Source organism: Pelecanus crispus, chromosome 11 (assembly GCF_030463565.1).
Source record: "Pelecanus crispus isolate bPelCri1 chromosome 11, bPelCri1.pri, whole genome shotgun sequence".
Lineage (NCBI taxonomy): Eukaryota > Metazoa > Chordata > Aves > Pelecaniformes > Pelecanidae > Pelecanus > Pelecanus crispus.
Window position 1 is genome coordinate 9,878,580 of NC_134653.1, and position 18,896 is coordinate 9,897,475.

General features: G+C 37.0%; 1 protein-coding gene across 6 annotated transcripts in view; it reads right to left on the bottom strand.

The window, feature by feature from the left end:
- VPS35L (VPS35 endosomal protein sorting factor like) overlaps nt 1-18,896 on the bottom strand; it is a 59,086-nt gene that overhangs the window by 35,438 nt on the left and 4,752 nt on the right. For 2 of the 6 annotated variants that reach the window (XM_075719334.1, XM_075719333.1), the window contains exons 2-15: nt 17,225-17,324; nt 16,110-16,277; nt 15,667-15,786; nt 15,284-15,308; nt 14,156-14,232; nt 12,545-12,673; nt 9,202-9,286; nt 8,153-8,212; nt 6,138-6,234; nt 5,676-5,723; nt 4,539-4,632; nt 2,211-2,288; nt 1,712-1,834; nt 942-988 (exon numbers count right to left, since the gene is read on the bottom strand). In XM_075719334.1, the coding sequence (XP_075575449.1) occupies nt 942-988; nt 1,712-1,834; nt 2,211-2,288; nt 4,539-4,632; nt 5,676-5,723; nt 6,138-6,234; nt 8,153-8,212; nt 9,202-9,286; nt 12,545-12,673; nt 14,156-14,232; nt 15,284-15,308; nt 15,667-15,786; nt 16,110-16,277; nt 17,225-17,324 (1,251 nt within the window). Of the gene's footprint in view, nt 1-941; nt 989-1,711; nt 1,835-2,210; nt 2,289-4,538; nt 4,633-4,827; nt 4,914-5,675; nt 5,724-6,137; nt 6,235-8,152; nt 8,213-9,201; nt 9,287-12,544; nt 12,674-14,155; nt 14,233-15,283; nt 15,309-15,666; nt 15,787-16,109; nt 16,278-17,224; nt 17,325-18,896 lie in introns of those variants that run through there. The other 4 variants (XM_075719338.1, XM_075719335.1, XM_075719336.1 and 1 more) reach the window with 3 other exon arrangements.

Sequence of the window (18,896 nt, forward strand, 5' to 3'; positions counted from 1 at the left end):
GGCACCTAGCCCACCTTTACGAGAAATGCTAAAAGGTGATTTAAAAATAAGTTCCACAAAACAAATCAACGTCTACACAAAATAATTAATACAGCAGAGTCCACGGATTATTTTTACCCATATTATACACTCTGATACAACAGCATCTTCACATCACGTTTTCAAAATGACACTTTCCCCGCACCCCTTAGCTCCATCACAGAATACTAATGTTGGCATTTCTCATCTAAGTATTAAAATATTTCAGTTCCTCAGCCACTGCAGAACTGGACTGTGCAAAGCACATCAGAAAAACTAGGTAGCTGAAAACTTTCACAGAACTCAGCCTACCTACCCAATAAAATGAACTGAGATTAGCTCATCTGCAGTCCAAACTGCATTCACACAGCTCAAAGTACATCCAAAACCTTCAGACCATCTTTCTGAACTACTCACTGAAGGTGACTAGTCTGCACACAGACTTCTAGGAGACATTTGGGATACTAATTTTAACATTGAAAAAAGCAGTAACCTAAATATTACCATCTTACAAAGGTGTCAGCTGCTTTACAACTTCCCTTGCAAAATGCATGTATGGGCTGACTGTAGCCAGTGGAGGCTAGGGGGAAGGAAGGGGAGGAAAACAGAGAAATGAAGCACCACCAGGAATCAGAGACATAGCTGACTGAGAACACATTACATGTCCTAAACCTTGGCTTAGGGGCCAAAATGCAGCAACCAAGTTAAACTAATTAACTTCTGCTCTACAAGTAACCTACCATATTTTAGAACTCATCTCTGGAAAATAGATGTTCATTATCATGATTCAGTAAGTTACTGGGAGAACAAAAGCTATACTATGCATCTAAAAAGTGTTTTCAAAAGGGAGAGAGAGAATTTTATTACAGGGACTCACAGGCACTCATTACAGACTCGTGTCTTCTACGTTGTGTAATACTTACTTGTTCCCCAATTTTTTGCATCTCTCCATCATCTCAGTAAGCAGAACCTGGAAGAGTTACTTATTAAAATTAGTGAGTCGAGATTCTGCAAATAAATTCAGCTTTAATTACTGTAGTGAAGTCTACTAAAAGTTGTTTTAATTACCTACCCAGTACATTCCAATAATCCTGTCTTACCCTGTATTTACAACACAAGAAAACAATGGTGTAGTACAACATAAAACACACCTACTGGAATACGTACAGTGGCATTTTAATCAAAAACACCATTATATGGAAGTCAAATTTGCAATCCTTCACCCATGCCACTTCTCAAAATTATTACTATTTGCCAGCCAGGTCAATTACCTCTGGCTAGAGAGGTGAAGACTACCAACTCTCTGCCACAGAATGCAAAACAGGCTTACTGAGATTAAAATAGCCCATTGACTATTGTAAGCAATTACAAAGCTACAGTTTACTCAAATCATTTTTATATCGGTATGACAGAAGAAACTAATGACCTCAGGAAATAAAGATTAAAGTAGCTAAAGGACAGCAAGAAACAAACAGGAATACTGCCTATGAATTTAAAGTGGTCTAACTTGAGCTTTGCGGAAATGAACATTCTTCCTGTATAGAAGAGAGAAACAGGCAGTCATATCTAGGCTCTTTATACTCACTTTCACACTCATGTAAGTATTGACTAAGGGTTTTTTTTTTTTAATAGGCAAAATTAACTCTTCACCCCAACGCTTCCTTTATCAGCAAGCATGACCACGCTTACTTACTTCAGGAGCACGGTATGCAATACACTGTAAAATCCAGTCTATAGCAGGAGAATATAGAGTCAAATACAAAGGAATCTCCACACATTGTACTACCAGCTGATTCTGAACTGTATCCCCGTGAATCTGTTGAAATAAAAGACAAAAACGTGTTGCTGTGAAAAGGTATTTAACAGGAGCTATGATAAACTGGACAAAGTTTGTGTATGAATGGAAATGACAACAGACAAGAACACAAAGATACACAGATATTCTGAAGCATTCCTTGCACGCTGGGGGAAACAATATCAAGTTCATAGCATATTTTATTAAAGTATGGACACATGCTGAATACAGCAGTTTCAACTTATGAGAATGTAAGTAAAATTTCCATACTGTATCTGAGTCCGGGAATATCCCTAAATCTAGATTTAAGAACTTCAAAGATTTTTAAAAAGTATGTGGTAGTTTGGTTAAGAAGTGTATTTATGTGATTTTGTGAATAAAAACCCTATTTGCTTACTTGCTTAAATGTTAGAAGAAAGTCAAAGAAATTTTTGTTAAGGCTTTCTTTGAGTTGTGGTGCCACTTCCATCCCAACCTGTATTAAAAGAAAGAGAAAGATTTTATCTGCATCTATCACCTACGATTCTCCTTCAATTGTCAGTCAAAAATGCATCTCCTGGAGGAGTACACCTAGTCACACACATCAAATCAACAAACAACATTGAATCACATGCTTTTGACTGATTATTTCCTTGCTTGCTATTATAGTCATGTCCACTAACAACTACCCCGAGGTTGTTACAGCTGTGTTTAAACATGGTTCCCCCAACATCAGGTCCAAGTATCTGTAAGCAGTGAGGAAATCAATGTCTACCCCAGTGGCTGCATTGCAACCGCCTATATTCATTGTATGCAGAGAGCCTACAGTGAAGAACAGTTAAAAAGTCAGTCAAAGTTCAGAAATTGCTTAAAATCATGTGTATTTATTCCGTGGACAGAATGAAGCAAGGATCCCAAAGGAAAATATTACTATATAGCTAGATGTAGATAAAAAATTGATAAATAATACAAGGTGATGCACAAACACAAGATCTATGTAGTAAAGCTAGAACTGCAAAGGAAACTAATCCATACGGGACTGTTTTCAATAACACAGATAAAAAATATAAAAAAATAAACATGTGGCATATTACTAAAGAAAAGAGAAAGATGCAGAAGTGAATCAGAAGTTAGTAACAGATCAGCCTTAAAAATACACACAAAGAAATCCACCTCAACAGCTTAAGGTTCCCCTCTTCAAACAAACCCAGGGTTTGAGTTTTTGGGATCCCTGAGCATATGCAATTCTAGCTGACTTCATCACAAAGCAGAGGTACCTTGCACAGACCCAAGCCAGTCATCTATCACTTTTCTTTATATATCATTTGCTTTCAAACCATGGGGCTAAAGAGAAATGCATCACTTTGCTGTGTAAAGATCTGGTTCTTTGGTTTCATGCAAGTGTTTATTCCCACATTTTACTACGCTGTGGCTTTAGATGTCATTTATATTGATACTACAGGTTTCCTATTCAAGATTTTTTAAAAATCTATTTTCATTATCTTCATTGTGAAAGTATTAATATAGTGCTAGTAGCTGGAATACAGAAGATTAAACGCCTTCCATTCCAGTAAGTTTTCTTATTTTAAACAAAAGTCAGGATTTTAACAGCTAGTATTTTATTCCAAGAAAACTTTCACTATTTCGTATGATCATCTTTGTGGACAAAAAGGAGCATGCTAAGCTCTTCCTTACTACATAACTGGAGTTACTATTACTAGATTATTAGTCCTAACTGCTCTACCATTATGCATCTCTTTTAGCTGTATTAGGAGCAGTAAAAGGTGGATGTACATACAAACTGTTTCCTAAAAAACCTTCAGAAACCTTGCACTATGTAGCAGGAATGATGAGGCTATGACAAAAATGCAGGCATTATTGTATTTCAAGATTCAAATAAACTAAGCAGCTCATCTATCAGAGTAAACCAGAGGTTAGCGATTACTTGCGGATTCAGGAATTCATATGGACACCCTTCAAGAGTATACCAAAAGCATACTGGACAGTTTATTCAAACATAACAGATAGCTCAACACTGAAAAAACTCATTATATTTCATAATGGCAGCTAATTTCATGCAAGTATTGCTAATTAGCAGCCCTACCATTTTCCAATTATAGTCGAGACCTTTGCCACTACTTCAAAAATGTATTTCACAAATATTTTTCCACTATTGATGACTTTTTTAATCATTTTAGAGTCTCCTCTTGGGTAAGTTTATCTTGGCTGAGCTGTTAAGGTAACTGCAGGAGTAGTTGAGGATAAGAACATAGCCACACTGCGCAGTCAGACAAAAAATCCACTGTCTGAACCCTTAACTAAGTGGCTCCTCTGTAAAGGAGCTTGCCAGCCCTCTGCCTGCTACATACACTCTAGCAGTAGGAGGAGGAAGATAACATAAGGAAAGTGCATATATTAACTACGAAAGCAGCGCCTAGCAAACAGCATACAGTCTCAAAGTCCAATTTCTCCTTCTACTTGGGTCCCTAACATTCCGCCCTACCTGAAGACGAAAAACTGGCATAAGCAGCACATAAAATTATTTTTCCTTATTATAAACACTTAAATAAAGATTCCCCACTATTAAAACAAAAGAGAAATTTTATTTTTTGGTTTGTTAGAAGGAAGAGACAGGCTGCTGACTACTTCAGATAAAAAACAGTAGTTAAAAGAAATTTTCTTTTAGTGGCAGAGCTAGCTGCAGTAAATCTTTGATACAGATCTGCAGTGTTAAATGATAGCCTACCCTGCAAAGGTACGCTCTTGCATAGACTGCAACCAGTGGATCTCCAATTCCTCTAATCATAGATGTTAACCGTGGGAGACATTCCGAAATCCCCCTGTTAAAGATTTTTCAGAAATGAAAATGAGATTTAGCAACTGATAACAGAATTATATCACCCACAGATAACTTCAGTAGCTGCCTTGTAGATTGACAATTGAGCATCAGTTATAGAAACACCTACCAAAGAAGCAGCATATTAGCACAAAATTTTATTTCAGAAGTAAGATTTTATCTGTATAGTAACACATACCCTATATTCAAATTGGAGTATTTGCCATTAGGAGTAGTGCAGAGAGCCAGGTTGGATGCTTGGCTTGTAAAAGATAAGTGCAACTAAAAAACTCCTCCTCTAGTTTGGAGGAACGGCAGAGCTCTAGAAGGGCTGTAATTCAATATGAAGAAAGCAACCACTTAAAGCAGAACTGGCAGAACTCCTTGTAGGTCTCATTTTCCCACAGGTCCTTCTTGACAGAGCTGTACTAGTGCCTGGAGATGAGGCCCATCAATTCCAGTAAAAGAACTGCTTTTTAGGGATAATGAAGTTGTCACTATAGTAGCAATTTGGCTTACAATACTCATTTCAAAATATAACTGAAAAAGGACGATTACATGTGAGGGAACATTTTCAGCTCAGCAACTGACACTGTTTGGCAACATATGAAGCTTATACCAAGATTTTCAACAGATAATGGTTCATTGCTCCTAAACTGTTTCTCCAGCTCTGTCTCCAGCAATGCGACACATCAGGATTTTCCTTTCAGTTTTCTATCCCATCTTTTTGCCGCACTCCTCATCTCAACAATCTTGCTTCCCCCTCTACTATCCGACGCCACTGGTTTTTAATTTGCAAACTCCTCATGTCACAATTATACATACATTCCAAAACTGAAAGCACTATTGCATTCCAAATTATACCACAGTTCACCTTGAATTTATTCCATGGCATTCTCACTAAAAACTCTGAAACCTCTCAGTACTGTTCTCAGATCTACTCAGATCCTACCCACCATTAATCACAGACCTTGCATGCTTAACTCCTTAAATTAGTTTATAAGCCTGCCCACTTGCTTCCTTCCCACACTTAACATTTACTCTTACGTTTTGGATAAGAACTTATTGCACTTCAGTATTGCTGCTTCCACGTAACTAAAATGAAGCCAAGTTAAGGAACAAAACTAAGATGCATGCCATTTAAAAACACAAAACCAAACTTACATAATGAATACATACTGAACAAACTATTTCAAGGCCTTCTGTTATTATTTTCAGTACACTTTGTTGGTTTTTACAATTCATCTACAAGATTTTTGTTTCCCCAGTTTTCACACATCAACTCTACTTTATCACTGCCACGCTGCTCACAGCCAATAATTCAGCATTCAGTTTACTATGAAACATGACTCAAAATTAAATTCAGAACATACAGCCTGAAACAAACAAAACAAAATCAGTACAAACATCAGATTGCTGTGGGTTTTACTGAAAGAAACATGTTCATTTTTGGAAAAGTCTACAAGAAACCTGCAGACACACTGCAAAAGTCTCATTTGACAAGGATACAATCTGGGAATGAGTTCTCTGATTGAAGCAATCTTGAAAAACCAGTTTAAGCACGTTTCTTTAGCCGTATCGTTAACACTCTCTGGAGAAAAATTATCTGGGAAAAATAACAACAATTCAAAAATAGTTGCAATCTTTCTGGAAACAACTTACTTTTCATTCTAGGTTTAAAATCTCTTTCCTTTCAACAAGGAATTAGGCATACCATAACACACTAGGCAATATGTTTGATTCTCAGTGCTCTCTTGCAGCAGTAAGAGCTGAGAACACAGCCAGTAAGAAGAGGTAACTAGAGCTTCCATCTTGCATTAAGTAACATTGCAGAAGCTGAAGTCAAGCACTCAAATCTAATCTCAGATCTGCTACTTAGAAATCTAACCTCAGCCTCCCTGCAAAAGCAGAAATTGTGAAAAAAAAGTACAGGGAATCTTTAACAAATACATGTATATAAATCTATAACAAATGCATACATATAAAACAGATTTAAACACTCAAATTCTTTAAAAGGCTAATATATTCTTTAAAGAATATTATCTAAAACTGTATTGCAAGAAGGAAATATTAAATACTGACAAAACACTTGCTTTTGTACACTAAACATCTAACACTGCAGCGCAGTTCTCTCCTCATGAGCTCTGGGACTATTTGTGTCAGCTGCCAGCAGGAAAAAGCTGCCACCCTGGGGTGGAACAGATGGGTTATGGGGACAGTGCTCTGGTCAGGCGGGCATGCAGCTGCATGGCTACCTGCCCCCTCTTTCTCCAGATTGCCTGGAACAGAAGGCAAAAAGGGGCTGCTTAGGATCTACCCAAGTCTGAGGCAAGGTGGCTGGGAAGGATGAGTCCCTCTTCTCTCAGTCATAAAGCTACACAAGCAGCTTCTGCTGTGAATATCTGTTTAGAAACTCCCTGTGAAACAGTTTTAAAATACCAGTGCTCTCCCATCCCTGCTCTCAGAGGGTGAGAAGCTTCTGTTCCACAAGAAAGTTTCCCACTTCCAAGACTAGTGAAGCCACACGCTAGATGCTGACTGAGTACAGGAAGATGTTCTTTCTCACCTAGGACCACAGGAGTTCTCATCCAACATTGTTTCACTTGGTTCCCACAGGACGAGCATGGAAGTTGGGCCTGAAATCCCCAGGGGTTCACGCTGCCATGCACAGCAAGCACAGCACAGATTTTCCTTATCCCTCCCACTGCTACAGCTGCTTGGGAAGGTCCCACCAGCAATGCCCCTGGCAGCTGTACAGCTGCAGCATGAGCTCAGCTCTCCAGAACAGTGGTAAACTGGGCCCAGTAATCGTGATATGCTACGGGAACTGTCTGCCTTCATTAATGTTTATAAGAACAGTTTACCAGAGCTGCAACAACCAAATTTATTTTAAGTATTTTCTGTAAGTTTATTTCAAATTTAAATATTTGCTGTTTCAGGCTTCTGGCTCAGATCGTATGGATTTAACTGTAACCTAATGGTACTGTTGCATTGCCAACTACAGAGTAAGAATGTTTCATATTTCAAGGACATGCACTTAATACACTCCAAATTGCAAGGAAAAGCCCATATTTCAACGGAATGTTTCGGTGCCTTCCTAAAGAAGTAGTTCCATACACATTTGTACCGTAAATATCAAATTAAACTTTTACATTGTGTTAGAATTTCAACCAAAAAAATGAAAAGGGCCCAAGTTAGAAAGATGATACTGACAGCCTGCTCCTTCTTCCAAAATTCTTCCTTAATTAAAGCAAAACTATCAACAGTTTCCAATGTAGCAACAAAAACATCTGTTTACCAAAACCTGAGACGCTCAGCTTTGTCTGTACATTCATGTAAACATGCATAAACACTGCGAATGGTGAAAACTATAAGCAATGGATTTTACTCTGTTAAAAATTACTAGATTCAAATCAGAACTTTTTCCATAGGAAATACAGTAGCATGGGCCCTATTTAACCTTTCTCAAATTAGTTCAGACATGATTTTTTCCAGGAGCACAGTAGAAACAAACACAAAGCTACCTGGCAAAGAGACACGATTGTCCACGCACATTGACAGAATTCTTTCATACACTAGTTTCCCTGTTTTTAAAAAAAAAAAAAAAAAAAAAATCATTCATTACAAACTAAGAACTGTAAAACACAAAATGTTAATACAAAGGTTCCCTCTCCAACAGACATTGATTGAAATTAGCTGGAAAAAACTTCCTAGAACACTAACATTATGCTGCCCTCTAGTGAGGCTGAACTGTTATGTCTGAATTTAGCACTCCGCACACTGTAAAGAATTTATCTGGCTCCCTTAAGTGCAGAGGTAGCACACAGGTCAGATTTCTCCCAGGCCAGGAAAGGACAGCTGGTGTCCTGTCTTTGCTGAGTTTGGACATTATGTTATCCTCAGCAACTTTCAGTAAGTAGGAAAGATCACAAAGAGGAAGTAAAACCTGAAAAAACAATTGGATCTATGTCAAAGTGTATCCTGCTAAACATCGAAATACCCTTCAACTTTGAATGCCGTTTTAAATCTTTTCCATAACATGGCAGAAAACCAAGAGAATCACACGAAGTGAATGACAATTTCACTTAGAGGATCATTTTAAAATGATAAAAGTAGATTTAAAAATTCAGTAACTACATTTTGATTGCTTCAGAGTCCCTATTCAGCTAAAGAAAACTTTGACTTCTTCAAATATAAACAGAATGAAATATTGAGTCAAGAGGCTGCCAAAACCAAAATATTTTCATAATAACGACAGTGTGTTTTAAGTTTCAAAATGCAGAGATCATGATTTTTCCCAAGGTTTTGTTCTAGATATTCACTAATACATAAAGCATAGAATTACAAAATGAAATATTTTTATTTTAAAGACTTCACTCATAGGAGTTTTTGAACAATTCTATACCAACATTTATACCACTGGTGTCCAAATGTTCATGTTGGAAATATTCCGTATTAAAACTGAGAGTCATTTCAGCACTTTTTGGATAACTTTGACGTTTTCTAACATTACAAAATATTAATTTCATCTTATTAACAACTGTGTAGTAAGTCTGGCACATTAGATACTTACCAAAAGTATCGAGGATATCTGTAATTAAAACAAATTTACTTGGATAGAACTGGATTACCGTTGTGTCTGAAAGAAGCTTAGAACACTAGAAGGGGGAAAAAAAAAAAAAAAAAGAAACTTTTTTAGAGGACAAATGCAAGTTTGTGTTTTTACTCCAGACAGGCTGGAACAGATGAATATCTACAGACGGAAAGAACCAACATGAACTATCCAGCAAAAAGCACAAGAACCTGTAACATAACACATCATGGTACTCTGTATTTTTCAGATCATTCTTCATTTCCAGCAGAGCTAGTCACAGAACTGTTTTTCCTTTATACAAGGTAATCTACAATCCAGAATTTCAGCTGACCATGCAGACCTGTGCATTTGTTCAGACAAGGCAAATTCTCTCCCAGAAGCAGCGTCAAAAGGCACTTCTTTTCTAAAACAACTTTTTTAAGGGCATTTTTCAGTTTCTCACCATCTCTCTAAGCATCCATATCAAACACAAAATTTGATAATGACTGAATTAAGAAACAATTTTATAAGTTTAGCTAATGAGCTTTTCACCACATCTTTGTGGCTCACATAACCAGTTCAAACATTTTGGAAATGGGCCAGCGGATCCACAGTCAGCTCCAGGGAGGAATCTGTAATCAGTCGCCACCCACAGGCATCCAACATGATCGCAGCAGCTGGACTATAATGATGGCTGGTACAAAGTCACATTTGAAAACATATGAGCCAACTTAGTTCTACTATCGTTGAATATTAAGTCCAGGTAGGAACATGTTCATTCATGATATGAATTCAAAATACACACTGAGGAATGAAGATATTTTTAAGATATTTAATTAAGCTATACTTTGTTTTCCAAGATGGTGCAAAAACTGCAGACTAAACTGGAGTCAAAAACTTTGGCAGAAGTTTATTCACAAAAAAATCAACTTCCACCTAAAGAAAACAGGCAAGTGACTGACTTGTGAGAGAAAGCTACCTCCTCCCTACTTGAGCCAAACGCAGCCTTCAACCATGAGTCTTCTCTGGTCTCTATTTAAGACTGACAAGTACAGTATTCTCTGTGATCTCTGTCCCTTCTCTCTCCTTCATCAGGAGACAATTCTTCAACCTCAATAAAATAAATGAAGTTCAAGTTTTCATTACATTCCACAAATCCAGGAAGCAATCTGATACCCCACAAGACTGCTTTGTTTAAACAAGAAAATCATAACATTTGAAAATGCTTAAACAAGGGGCACACTTGGTCTTTTTGCTTTATTCATCAGGGAGGAACTTAAGAGTGCACCAGAAAGACAGGTGAGAGCATTCACATATTACAAGCAAAGCAGAATCTTCCCTACTGTGTGGTCAGTCAGTCACCTTCAAAGAAAGGTAACGCAGTAGCTGTTTAGGACCTACACATACCGTGAACGCTTAATTACCACCTTTCTTAGAGCTCACATACATAATCAACTTACTTCAGCTTACTCTAAGTAGCTTAGCTTACCGCATCTTGACAAGTAAAGTATCTTTTAAAAAGGCACTTGAGGAATTCCCATTATAAATCCAGACCCTGCCTCAACAACCAGAACTCTTCCTGCACTTCAAGCTCTGTAAAACTCTCCTACAGAGAATGAAGGCTCCATCTCCAATGTCCAAATGAAAGATCTCGTGTAAATTCATCATTAGTTCTTATATCAAGATAATTCTGGCATTCAAATTCAAATTGCTTTTCCCAGCCCAGTACACATTTCTGAAAATAACAACCAAAAAAAAGGGCTAAACTTACTCCTCCTATTGCACACTAATCCATATGTGATACTAATGATAGACTACGTATATAATCACAGCCTGATGTCAAGAACACTGCTTAGTTCTTTAAGAGGATACAACATTCTTAAAATTATGTTATCTCCTAGGAGGGACCACAAGGGAAGTTCAGTCAGGTTTCTACCCTATCCTGTTTTATAAGTATAGAATTATTATTAGTTATTTATAGTCTCCTTTATGAAAGATTTCTGTATGCATGCTAATTACCCAAACACCTATTTCATTCTTACCCTGTCTTTCAATTAATGATGAGCATCTGCAACACAAAGTTGAAGTGCAAAGTGAACAATACACAGACAATACTTCAAGATAAACATATGCAATTTTGGTATCACTTTTCTAAAAGAAAGCACTGAATCCCATCTTAGAAACTACATTATTTCAAAATTGTTTCTGAAATGATTTGTAAAAGTATACATGAAAGTATTAATGCATAGATTATCACTGCATGTCAGACACTGCATATATACATATTTTAATGCATTGTAAATATAGTACATCCATGTCCCTCTTCCCCTCCTCCAGACTTTTAATATAGTATTCTCTTTCACTAAGATATTCAAACTTCACAATGCTATATATGGATTCTTTTTTTAAAGAATAATAGGGCTGATTTCATAGTATTACAATAGAACATTAGTCACCCTAGGTCACACAATTTTCTGATCTCCCTTCATTTACATTTCATTTCCTTTATTGTCTTTACCACAATTTAAGATGAAATTACTGCAAACGGTTTTCACAAGAATATCCAGCATGAGAAAAAAAAAAAAAACAACCCACCCCAAACTGACTTTATATAACCCTGCTTGATGAATATTAGCATTACATCAGTTTTACAGCTTTTAAGGATGTCATCATCTCCTCTGTCCTCTGATGTACTCTGCCTCTGGCCTTTTTTTAAAGGCCAAGCCAAACAAAAGAACATTTAATTTCCTATTCCCCCCCTGCCTCCCTCACAGCCCATCACCCCAAATGAGCCAGAAGATGACTGTGGAAAAGTTAAAAAAACCAAAACAAAACCCCCAAACACTTAAAAAACCTGGAGTTGTTTTCTGTACTTTGCTAGGGTCCTAAATCAGATTATTCAGTTGCCTTAGTAAGTCTGGATGGAGAAAACACTGACATTCCAAAAGCCATTCTGGTATTATTTGGGGTGGGGGGCAAGGGGGTAGAGGGGCAAAGAGGAGACAAAAGGAAATTACATGTCCTAGAAAGAGTTGATACCACTACATGTTATTTTTTCTAATTATCCCTAACCAGGTAAAATTTCCATATCCGTCATTTGGCCACTCTCTTTAATGAGAATTCCATCCCACAGACCCTAGTCAAAATCAATATATAACAACAAAGCTGAAAATCCAACTGTTGTCAGAAGGCATAAAACTCTCTGAAAGAAATGTGTTTCAGTGCAGAACAAAATAAAATAGTAGAAAAATAACAGAAACCCTTCTTTCCCCAAGAAAGAAATTGGACAAGCCACACCACCAAACTCACTCAGTTCTGTACAGAGCAAAAACATAAAACTGACCTGGATGACTATTTTCAGAGCTTTTACTTTCTGATCAGAAGACCAAGCATCCTTCAAAGATTGGTTCAGTTCTTCAATTCGGTTCATGTAATCCTGCTGAGTCAAATTCAACAGCTCTTTCTGTGACCCCTGGCAAGAAAACACAAGTCTGCTTAATAAGAGAGCGAGGGAAGGAAGGAAGGAGAGTGCTGTTATTATAGAGTCAAATCACCAGGGTGGGAGGAATGCACAAAACTTATTACAGAGTTACCTAATTTTCCCTTCTTAACTTCACAGCACCACTATTGCAGGTGTTTGGCACAGGAGTGCATCATAATAGCTTTGGTTTTCAGGAGACATACATGCTGGTACCCAAACAAAGTTGTCCGTGAGATCAGAAATGCCGGACTATTTAGTGGTATTCTACTTGTGGTATAATTAGGACACTAACACTATACATAAGCAAAGTAGCACCTGTGTAGAGTCAGTATCAGAGAGAAATGAAATGTTTTGCCATCAAGGTCCTAAGAAATTTGTTGACAGCAAGAAAAATCTGGCTATGCTTCACCCTCAGTAAGAAAATAAAACTACCTTCATTTCACACTCAGTACTGCAGCATTCTTGTGATCTTTTTTCCAGAAGACCTTGCAAACCTTATAAAAACATTACATATCAAAAATAAACTAGTGAAACACCGGAAGCAGAAATAATTGTTTAAGCTTTAGAACCAAACTGACACAGGAACAAAGTGACTATAAACGCATTTAGAAAAATCAAAAGGTGGTTCTGGAACAGTCTTAAGTAGAAGCATGAGTGACATTAAAAACTACCTTCAGGACTAGTTTTGATGAGCTTATTAAGCTGCATTACAGAACAGATTTTGTAATATGAGAGTCTAGAAACAACCATCAGTAAAACCAAACACAGCTGAAGAGAGAAAATGCAAACGCAATTAGTTTCACACAAGGTTATATATTTCCTTATGGTAAAGGGTACTTTATTTTTCTACTAAAATAATCCAATCCTTCATTTGTGATATGCAACTATTAGAATGGTGCTGGCTCAGGCAACAAGCAATCTGAAGTTAGTTAAGAGGCAGAGGCTTCAAAACAACATTACCCAAAACAATTCTAGAAAAGCACCCCCCAGATTCAATTTTTAAGAAAGTTATGGAGCACCTCATCTTTGCAAATACTGCAGTTTGAGAAATAACTTGAGTACTCAGTCTTTCTATCAAGCACTTAAGTGTAACTTTAGTCAAGCTCAGGTAGACAGTATGCAGCTTCTGCAACAGGGGCAAACAAAATTATCAGATGTTAAGACTATTAGGTGCCTTAAGTTTTATAGCAGCTGCAGACCATACACAGTACCACAGTAAATCAACATCAGAAGATCAGGTGAATTTTTGAATCACAATTTCTAGTGACACAAAAATATGATTCTGCCTGAATTCTGTAACAATAAGGATTGAAATTACCAGAGAAGTCCCATGGAAAGTATGTATTTGTCTAAATACTGCATAAGCACAGGCAGAATCAGGACCTTCTTAAAAGGTTTCATAAAAGATTTTTATTTCACAATTTTATTTCACTTTTAAAATGGTGATGTAATTGGATCAGAAAACTTTCTCACCTCTTCCAGATCATCCAGTTCTTCTAATCTTGTCCTCACTTTTTCAGAAACTGCTGAGCCAGTAGTTGTAGCTTTTCCTGTAAAGAATTATATGTCTGAGTTTCTTTAACATTTAAACACTTGGATTTTTAAAGGGAAACAAACCTGAAGGAACTTGACAGACTCGGACAACTAGTCAGCTTCCATGACAGAAGACAAGTGATTTGATTCATTTGGTGGCTGTTCCAGAAGACACACATTTAAACGTACCTACAAGTTCATTCACTTTGAACAGGGAATGACAAGTAAGCAAAACTGAATATAAATGGATTTTCTTGCAAGTTTTGGTGGTAAGGAAAGAACCACTGGATAGAACCATAGGATAATTTAGGGTAGAAAAGCCCTATGGAGCTCTGTGTCCAACTCCCCTCCTCAAAGCAGGTCCAATTTTGAAGTTTTAAGAGGTTGCACAGGGTTATATCCAGTCAATTTAATGATTTCTAAGGATAGAGATTTCACACCCTCTATGGACATCCTGTTCCCGTGTTTGACCATCCTCATTCGAAAATTTTTTTTTTTTCCAGAAGCTGAAATGCTGTATGATTACTCATATATAAAAATTCTGATTTACTATGCAATCAGCTATGACTGCTTAGCCTGGATTAGCTTCATTAGAAAACATGATAAAATATTTAACATTTAGTTCTTTTTTGAACACTCAGCATACAGTTGAAATAATTTCACGTTCATGTAAAGAGAAGAACTGAACAAGTTCCCAAGGGACTTGTTTGCTTTCCCTTCCAGCAAGCAGAAGAGTTGATAAACATGATCCTCAAAGTATCATTGCTCACTTCAAATAGAAGAAAGTTTTAAGCTACAGTGGAAGGCAGTGAATTCCTTTTCTTTCCACAACACGTAATCACAAATTCATCAGCCTACAAGGCACACATAACAAGGTTTGTTTTCAGTAATTATTTTAAGTAAAAATGCAGCAGAAGTCTTATTCACAAAAAACCCCCACAGATCCAACCGTATGTCAGAATGGGGGAGGAGAGGAAATCACATTTCAACTATTCTTGACCACAAACCCGTCACTGCAATCTACCTCAAGCAAAATCTGTTATTGTTGGATATAAAGGAACTGCTTACCTTTTTCAGATCCCATGTAGAGATTCTGTGAAGAAACAGAAAAAGCAGACTTTTAGAAAACATGTACTCGTTAGCATTCCAAGAATGTACAGGGTAACCACACTGCTAATTAAGCCTCTAATCTTTTAGAAGTAGACATAAGACCAGTAGTTATTTGTATTGTTATAAAAAGACAAAGTGATGGCTTCTAAGTATCAACAGACTTTTGGACTCAGCTCCGAAACAATCATTGTAAGTGAGAGCTTGTAGTACAGCTTTCTACAACATTAAGACTGAAATTTAGAGGACCAGTATTTACTCATGAAATAATTACAAAACAGCAACATCCAAAATCCATTCAAGGTCTGGTACAAATAAATAAAACTGGAGAAGCTGCCACTTACAATAGAGAGCTTCTCTGTTGTTGTATATCTAGCAAGGATTTCACCACGCTTGCTTGACCACGGTTCAAAGTCATTTCCTACTGAGCTGTCATCTTTATCCCGTTTCTTTCGTGTACTATCCTATGAGGAGAGTACGAGTGCAAATGTTAAATACAAATCTGGAAAAAAAAGAGAAGGCTGATAAAGGTCAACTTAATGCTTCAAGTGCTTACTGATCCAAAAAGTTACAATATTTTTTTTAAAAAAAATCTATATTTAAATAAATGTCAACATAAAACAGTTAAATTAAAAAGAATACTTTATTCTATTAATACAGTATATTTCCTGTTTGCATTAACCTCCAAATTGGTAAGACAAATATATTTTATCCAGAGTTGCCTTTGTGGTTTTGTTTTGGGTTTTTTTTATTTTATTTAGTTGAGATAACTGCCCTCCAGTGTTACCATGGTAGCGGCAGTTGTCACAGGATCTGCAGCTGCTGCAAATAACGACAAGGGATCGGTACCATCCAATACACTGCTCAATGGATCCATCATAGAACTAGAAGAAGAAGAGGAGGTAGAAGAAGTACTTCCTTTCCGGTTCATTTTCTTGGTCTTGGATTCAGTAACCTGAAAGAAAAATCCAAAACTATTAAGCAAAAAGACTTTATCTTCCCCCTATTTTCTTTAATAAATCATCAAAACATGTACTACATAAATTGTGCTGCTGCAATGAAAGCAAGGACCAACCTACAAGAAACTCTTTAGAATCAGCATTAGCATTTAAATTGAAGCACCTCTTTTTCCCCTGAATCTAGAGGCACTCTGCACTAGTATTTCCATTACTTTTTTCTTTTTCCTTCCAATTCTGGGTCTACAGAACTGTAAGAACAACCATTCTAAATTTCTTTCTAGTACTGCTCCTCCATTTTATTGTTTTTTCCCCTCTCCTTCAACCTCTTTCTTGCTATTTCATTTCCTCTGCCAGTCTCATCTTTACTTTTCTTGCACAATACTCAAGCCTGAAACATCAAATCCACTCTTAAGGCCTCTGTCTTATCTCCCTACTGACCTTCCTGAGTAGGAGCTGCTGTCCATTTATCATTCATTAGCATATGACTGCCATCTCTTTGAAGCTGGATTCTTTTTCTACATCCACATTTTTAAAAGCCTCTCATACGTTAAAGAAATGATAAATGTTTTAAAGCATATGGCTGACTGGAAGTTAACACCAAAACACATCTTACATTTGCAGGTTATTTGTAATTCAACAATTTGATTTTAAACTTATCCATTATTCAGCATTTAATGCAATCAAGGAAACCCACAAGTTGAAATGCTATATTAGTCAGAAGGAGAAGGTTTTGACACATAAGAGCACCAGCAAATTTCTGTAAAGGACAAACAACAGAATAAACCTTGATGCCTCTAAAATAACAGGCCACTAACACAGAAAGCAACTCACAGTACCACCACCAACTTCAAAGCCTTTTAATTTTAAAGGAGTGGAAGTACAAAGAGGAACACAATCAGTTTTAATTCACATTTGTTTTCCAAAAGCACAAAAAGAAACTCACTGTAATGGGTTTTAGTGGATGGTAATCGCCAAAATCCAAGGTTACAGATTCCAGTTTGCACACTTCAGATTCTGAAACATAGTTTCTTGATCTCGCATGCCTTAAAAAGCAAGAGTAAAGGGAAAGTATATGTGCACATAAATAATCGCATACTTACAGAGAAACATATCCTACATCTATATAGACGCAGGCATATTTACAAAAAGAAATGCATGTTGAAAAATAAGTCAATGTAAAGACCAAAATTTCTCTCTCTATTGAGATACATAAACTAAAACTGAAGAAGTTTTACTTTCAGCCGTTCAACTGTATTCTGCCTCTACAGCTGGATTCTATTCCATTCCACTGAACACCAAAAGGGCAATTTAACCAAGCATTTGTATGTGTGACAGGCTGATGGAGATTATTAAACACATCTTTTAAACTGAATAGTCAGAGTGAAAGAAAAAGGCAAGTGTGGAAACACAAGGGAAGAAATCAAAGTGATCACACACAGATGTAATGGAGGACTACCTAGATTAACTTGTGTAGCTGCAAAGCTCTTCCCTGAGAAATCTATTTGTATCTGTTCACTGTACTCATAACAAAAGTTGCAAAAGTCAAATTATAAGAAAAACAAATCTGTATTCACATGCTTGCATTGTGGATAAGTCCTTGTATAAAAGCCTTGCCTCTCCTACAAAAATTAAGTATGCCATTAAGTGAAATAAATCACAAAAATCTACATATTTCAGGTTCTGTTTTGAATCTGACATTAAGAGAGAACTGTGAGAACTATGGCCTCCACCTCTAATTGAAAAAAGACCTGATTCCAGAAAAGAACATAAATAAAAGTATTTGAGTAAAACAATGTTGCCACTAGGAACTAACAGTAACATACACTAATTTATCAATCACAATTTAAAGACACTGCTCTTTTATAAAAAAGACCATTCATCCTGGTTTTAATGGCTCAAATATAAATATAAATTTATATTTTAAAAATGTTTTTAACACGTTTGACAATGTAGGAACGCAAAAAAGGGGGACTAAAACTTCCCTGACTAGCACCAGATGACAATTTCAAAAGAGGCTTAAGAGTTACAAATGCTTTCCAGTATCTCTGACAACACATCAATATATGAAATTAATTCCTTTTAATTGTATGGAGTAGTAGTACCCTGGTTTCGGCTGGGATAGAGTTAATTTTCTTCCTAGTAGCTGGCATAGTGCTGTGTTTTGAATTTAGGATGAGAATAATGCTGATAACACACTGAGGTTTTAGTTGTTGCTAAGGAGTGCTTACTCTAGTCAAGGACTTTTCAGCTTCCCATGCTCTGCCAGGTGCCCAAGAAGCTGGGAGGGGGCACAGCCAGGCCAGCTGACCCAAACTGCCCAAAGGGCTATTCCATACCATATGGCGTCATGCTCAGTATAGAAACTGGGGGGGTTGGCCGGGGGGCAGTGATCGCTGCTTGGGGACTGGCTGGGCATTAGTCAGCAGGTGCTGAGCAACTGCACTGTGCATCACTTGCTTTGTATATTTTTATCATTACTATTACTTTCTCTTCCTCTGCTGTCCTACTAAACTGCCTTTATCTCAACCCATGGGTTTTACTGTTTTTTCCCTGATTCTCTCCCCCATCCCATGGTGGGGGGAGGATGAGCAAGTGGTTGTGTGGTGCTTAGCCAT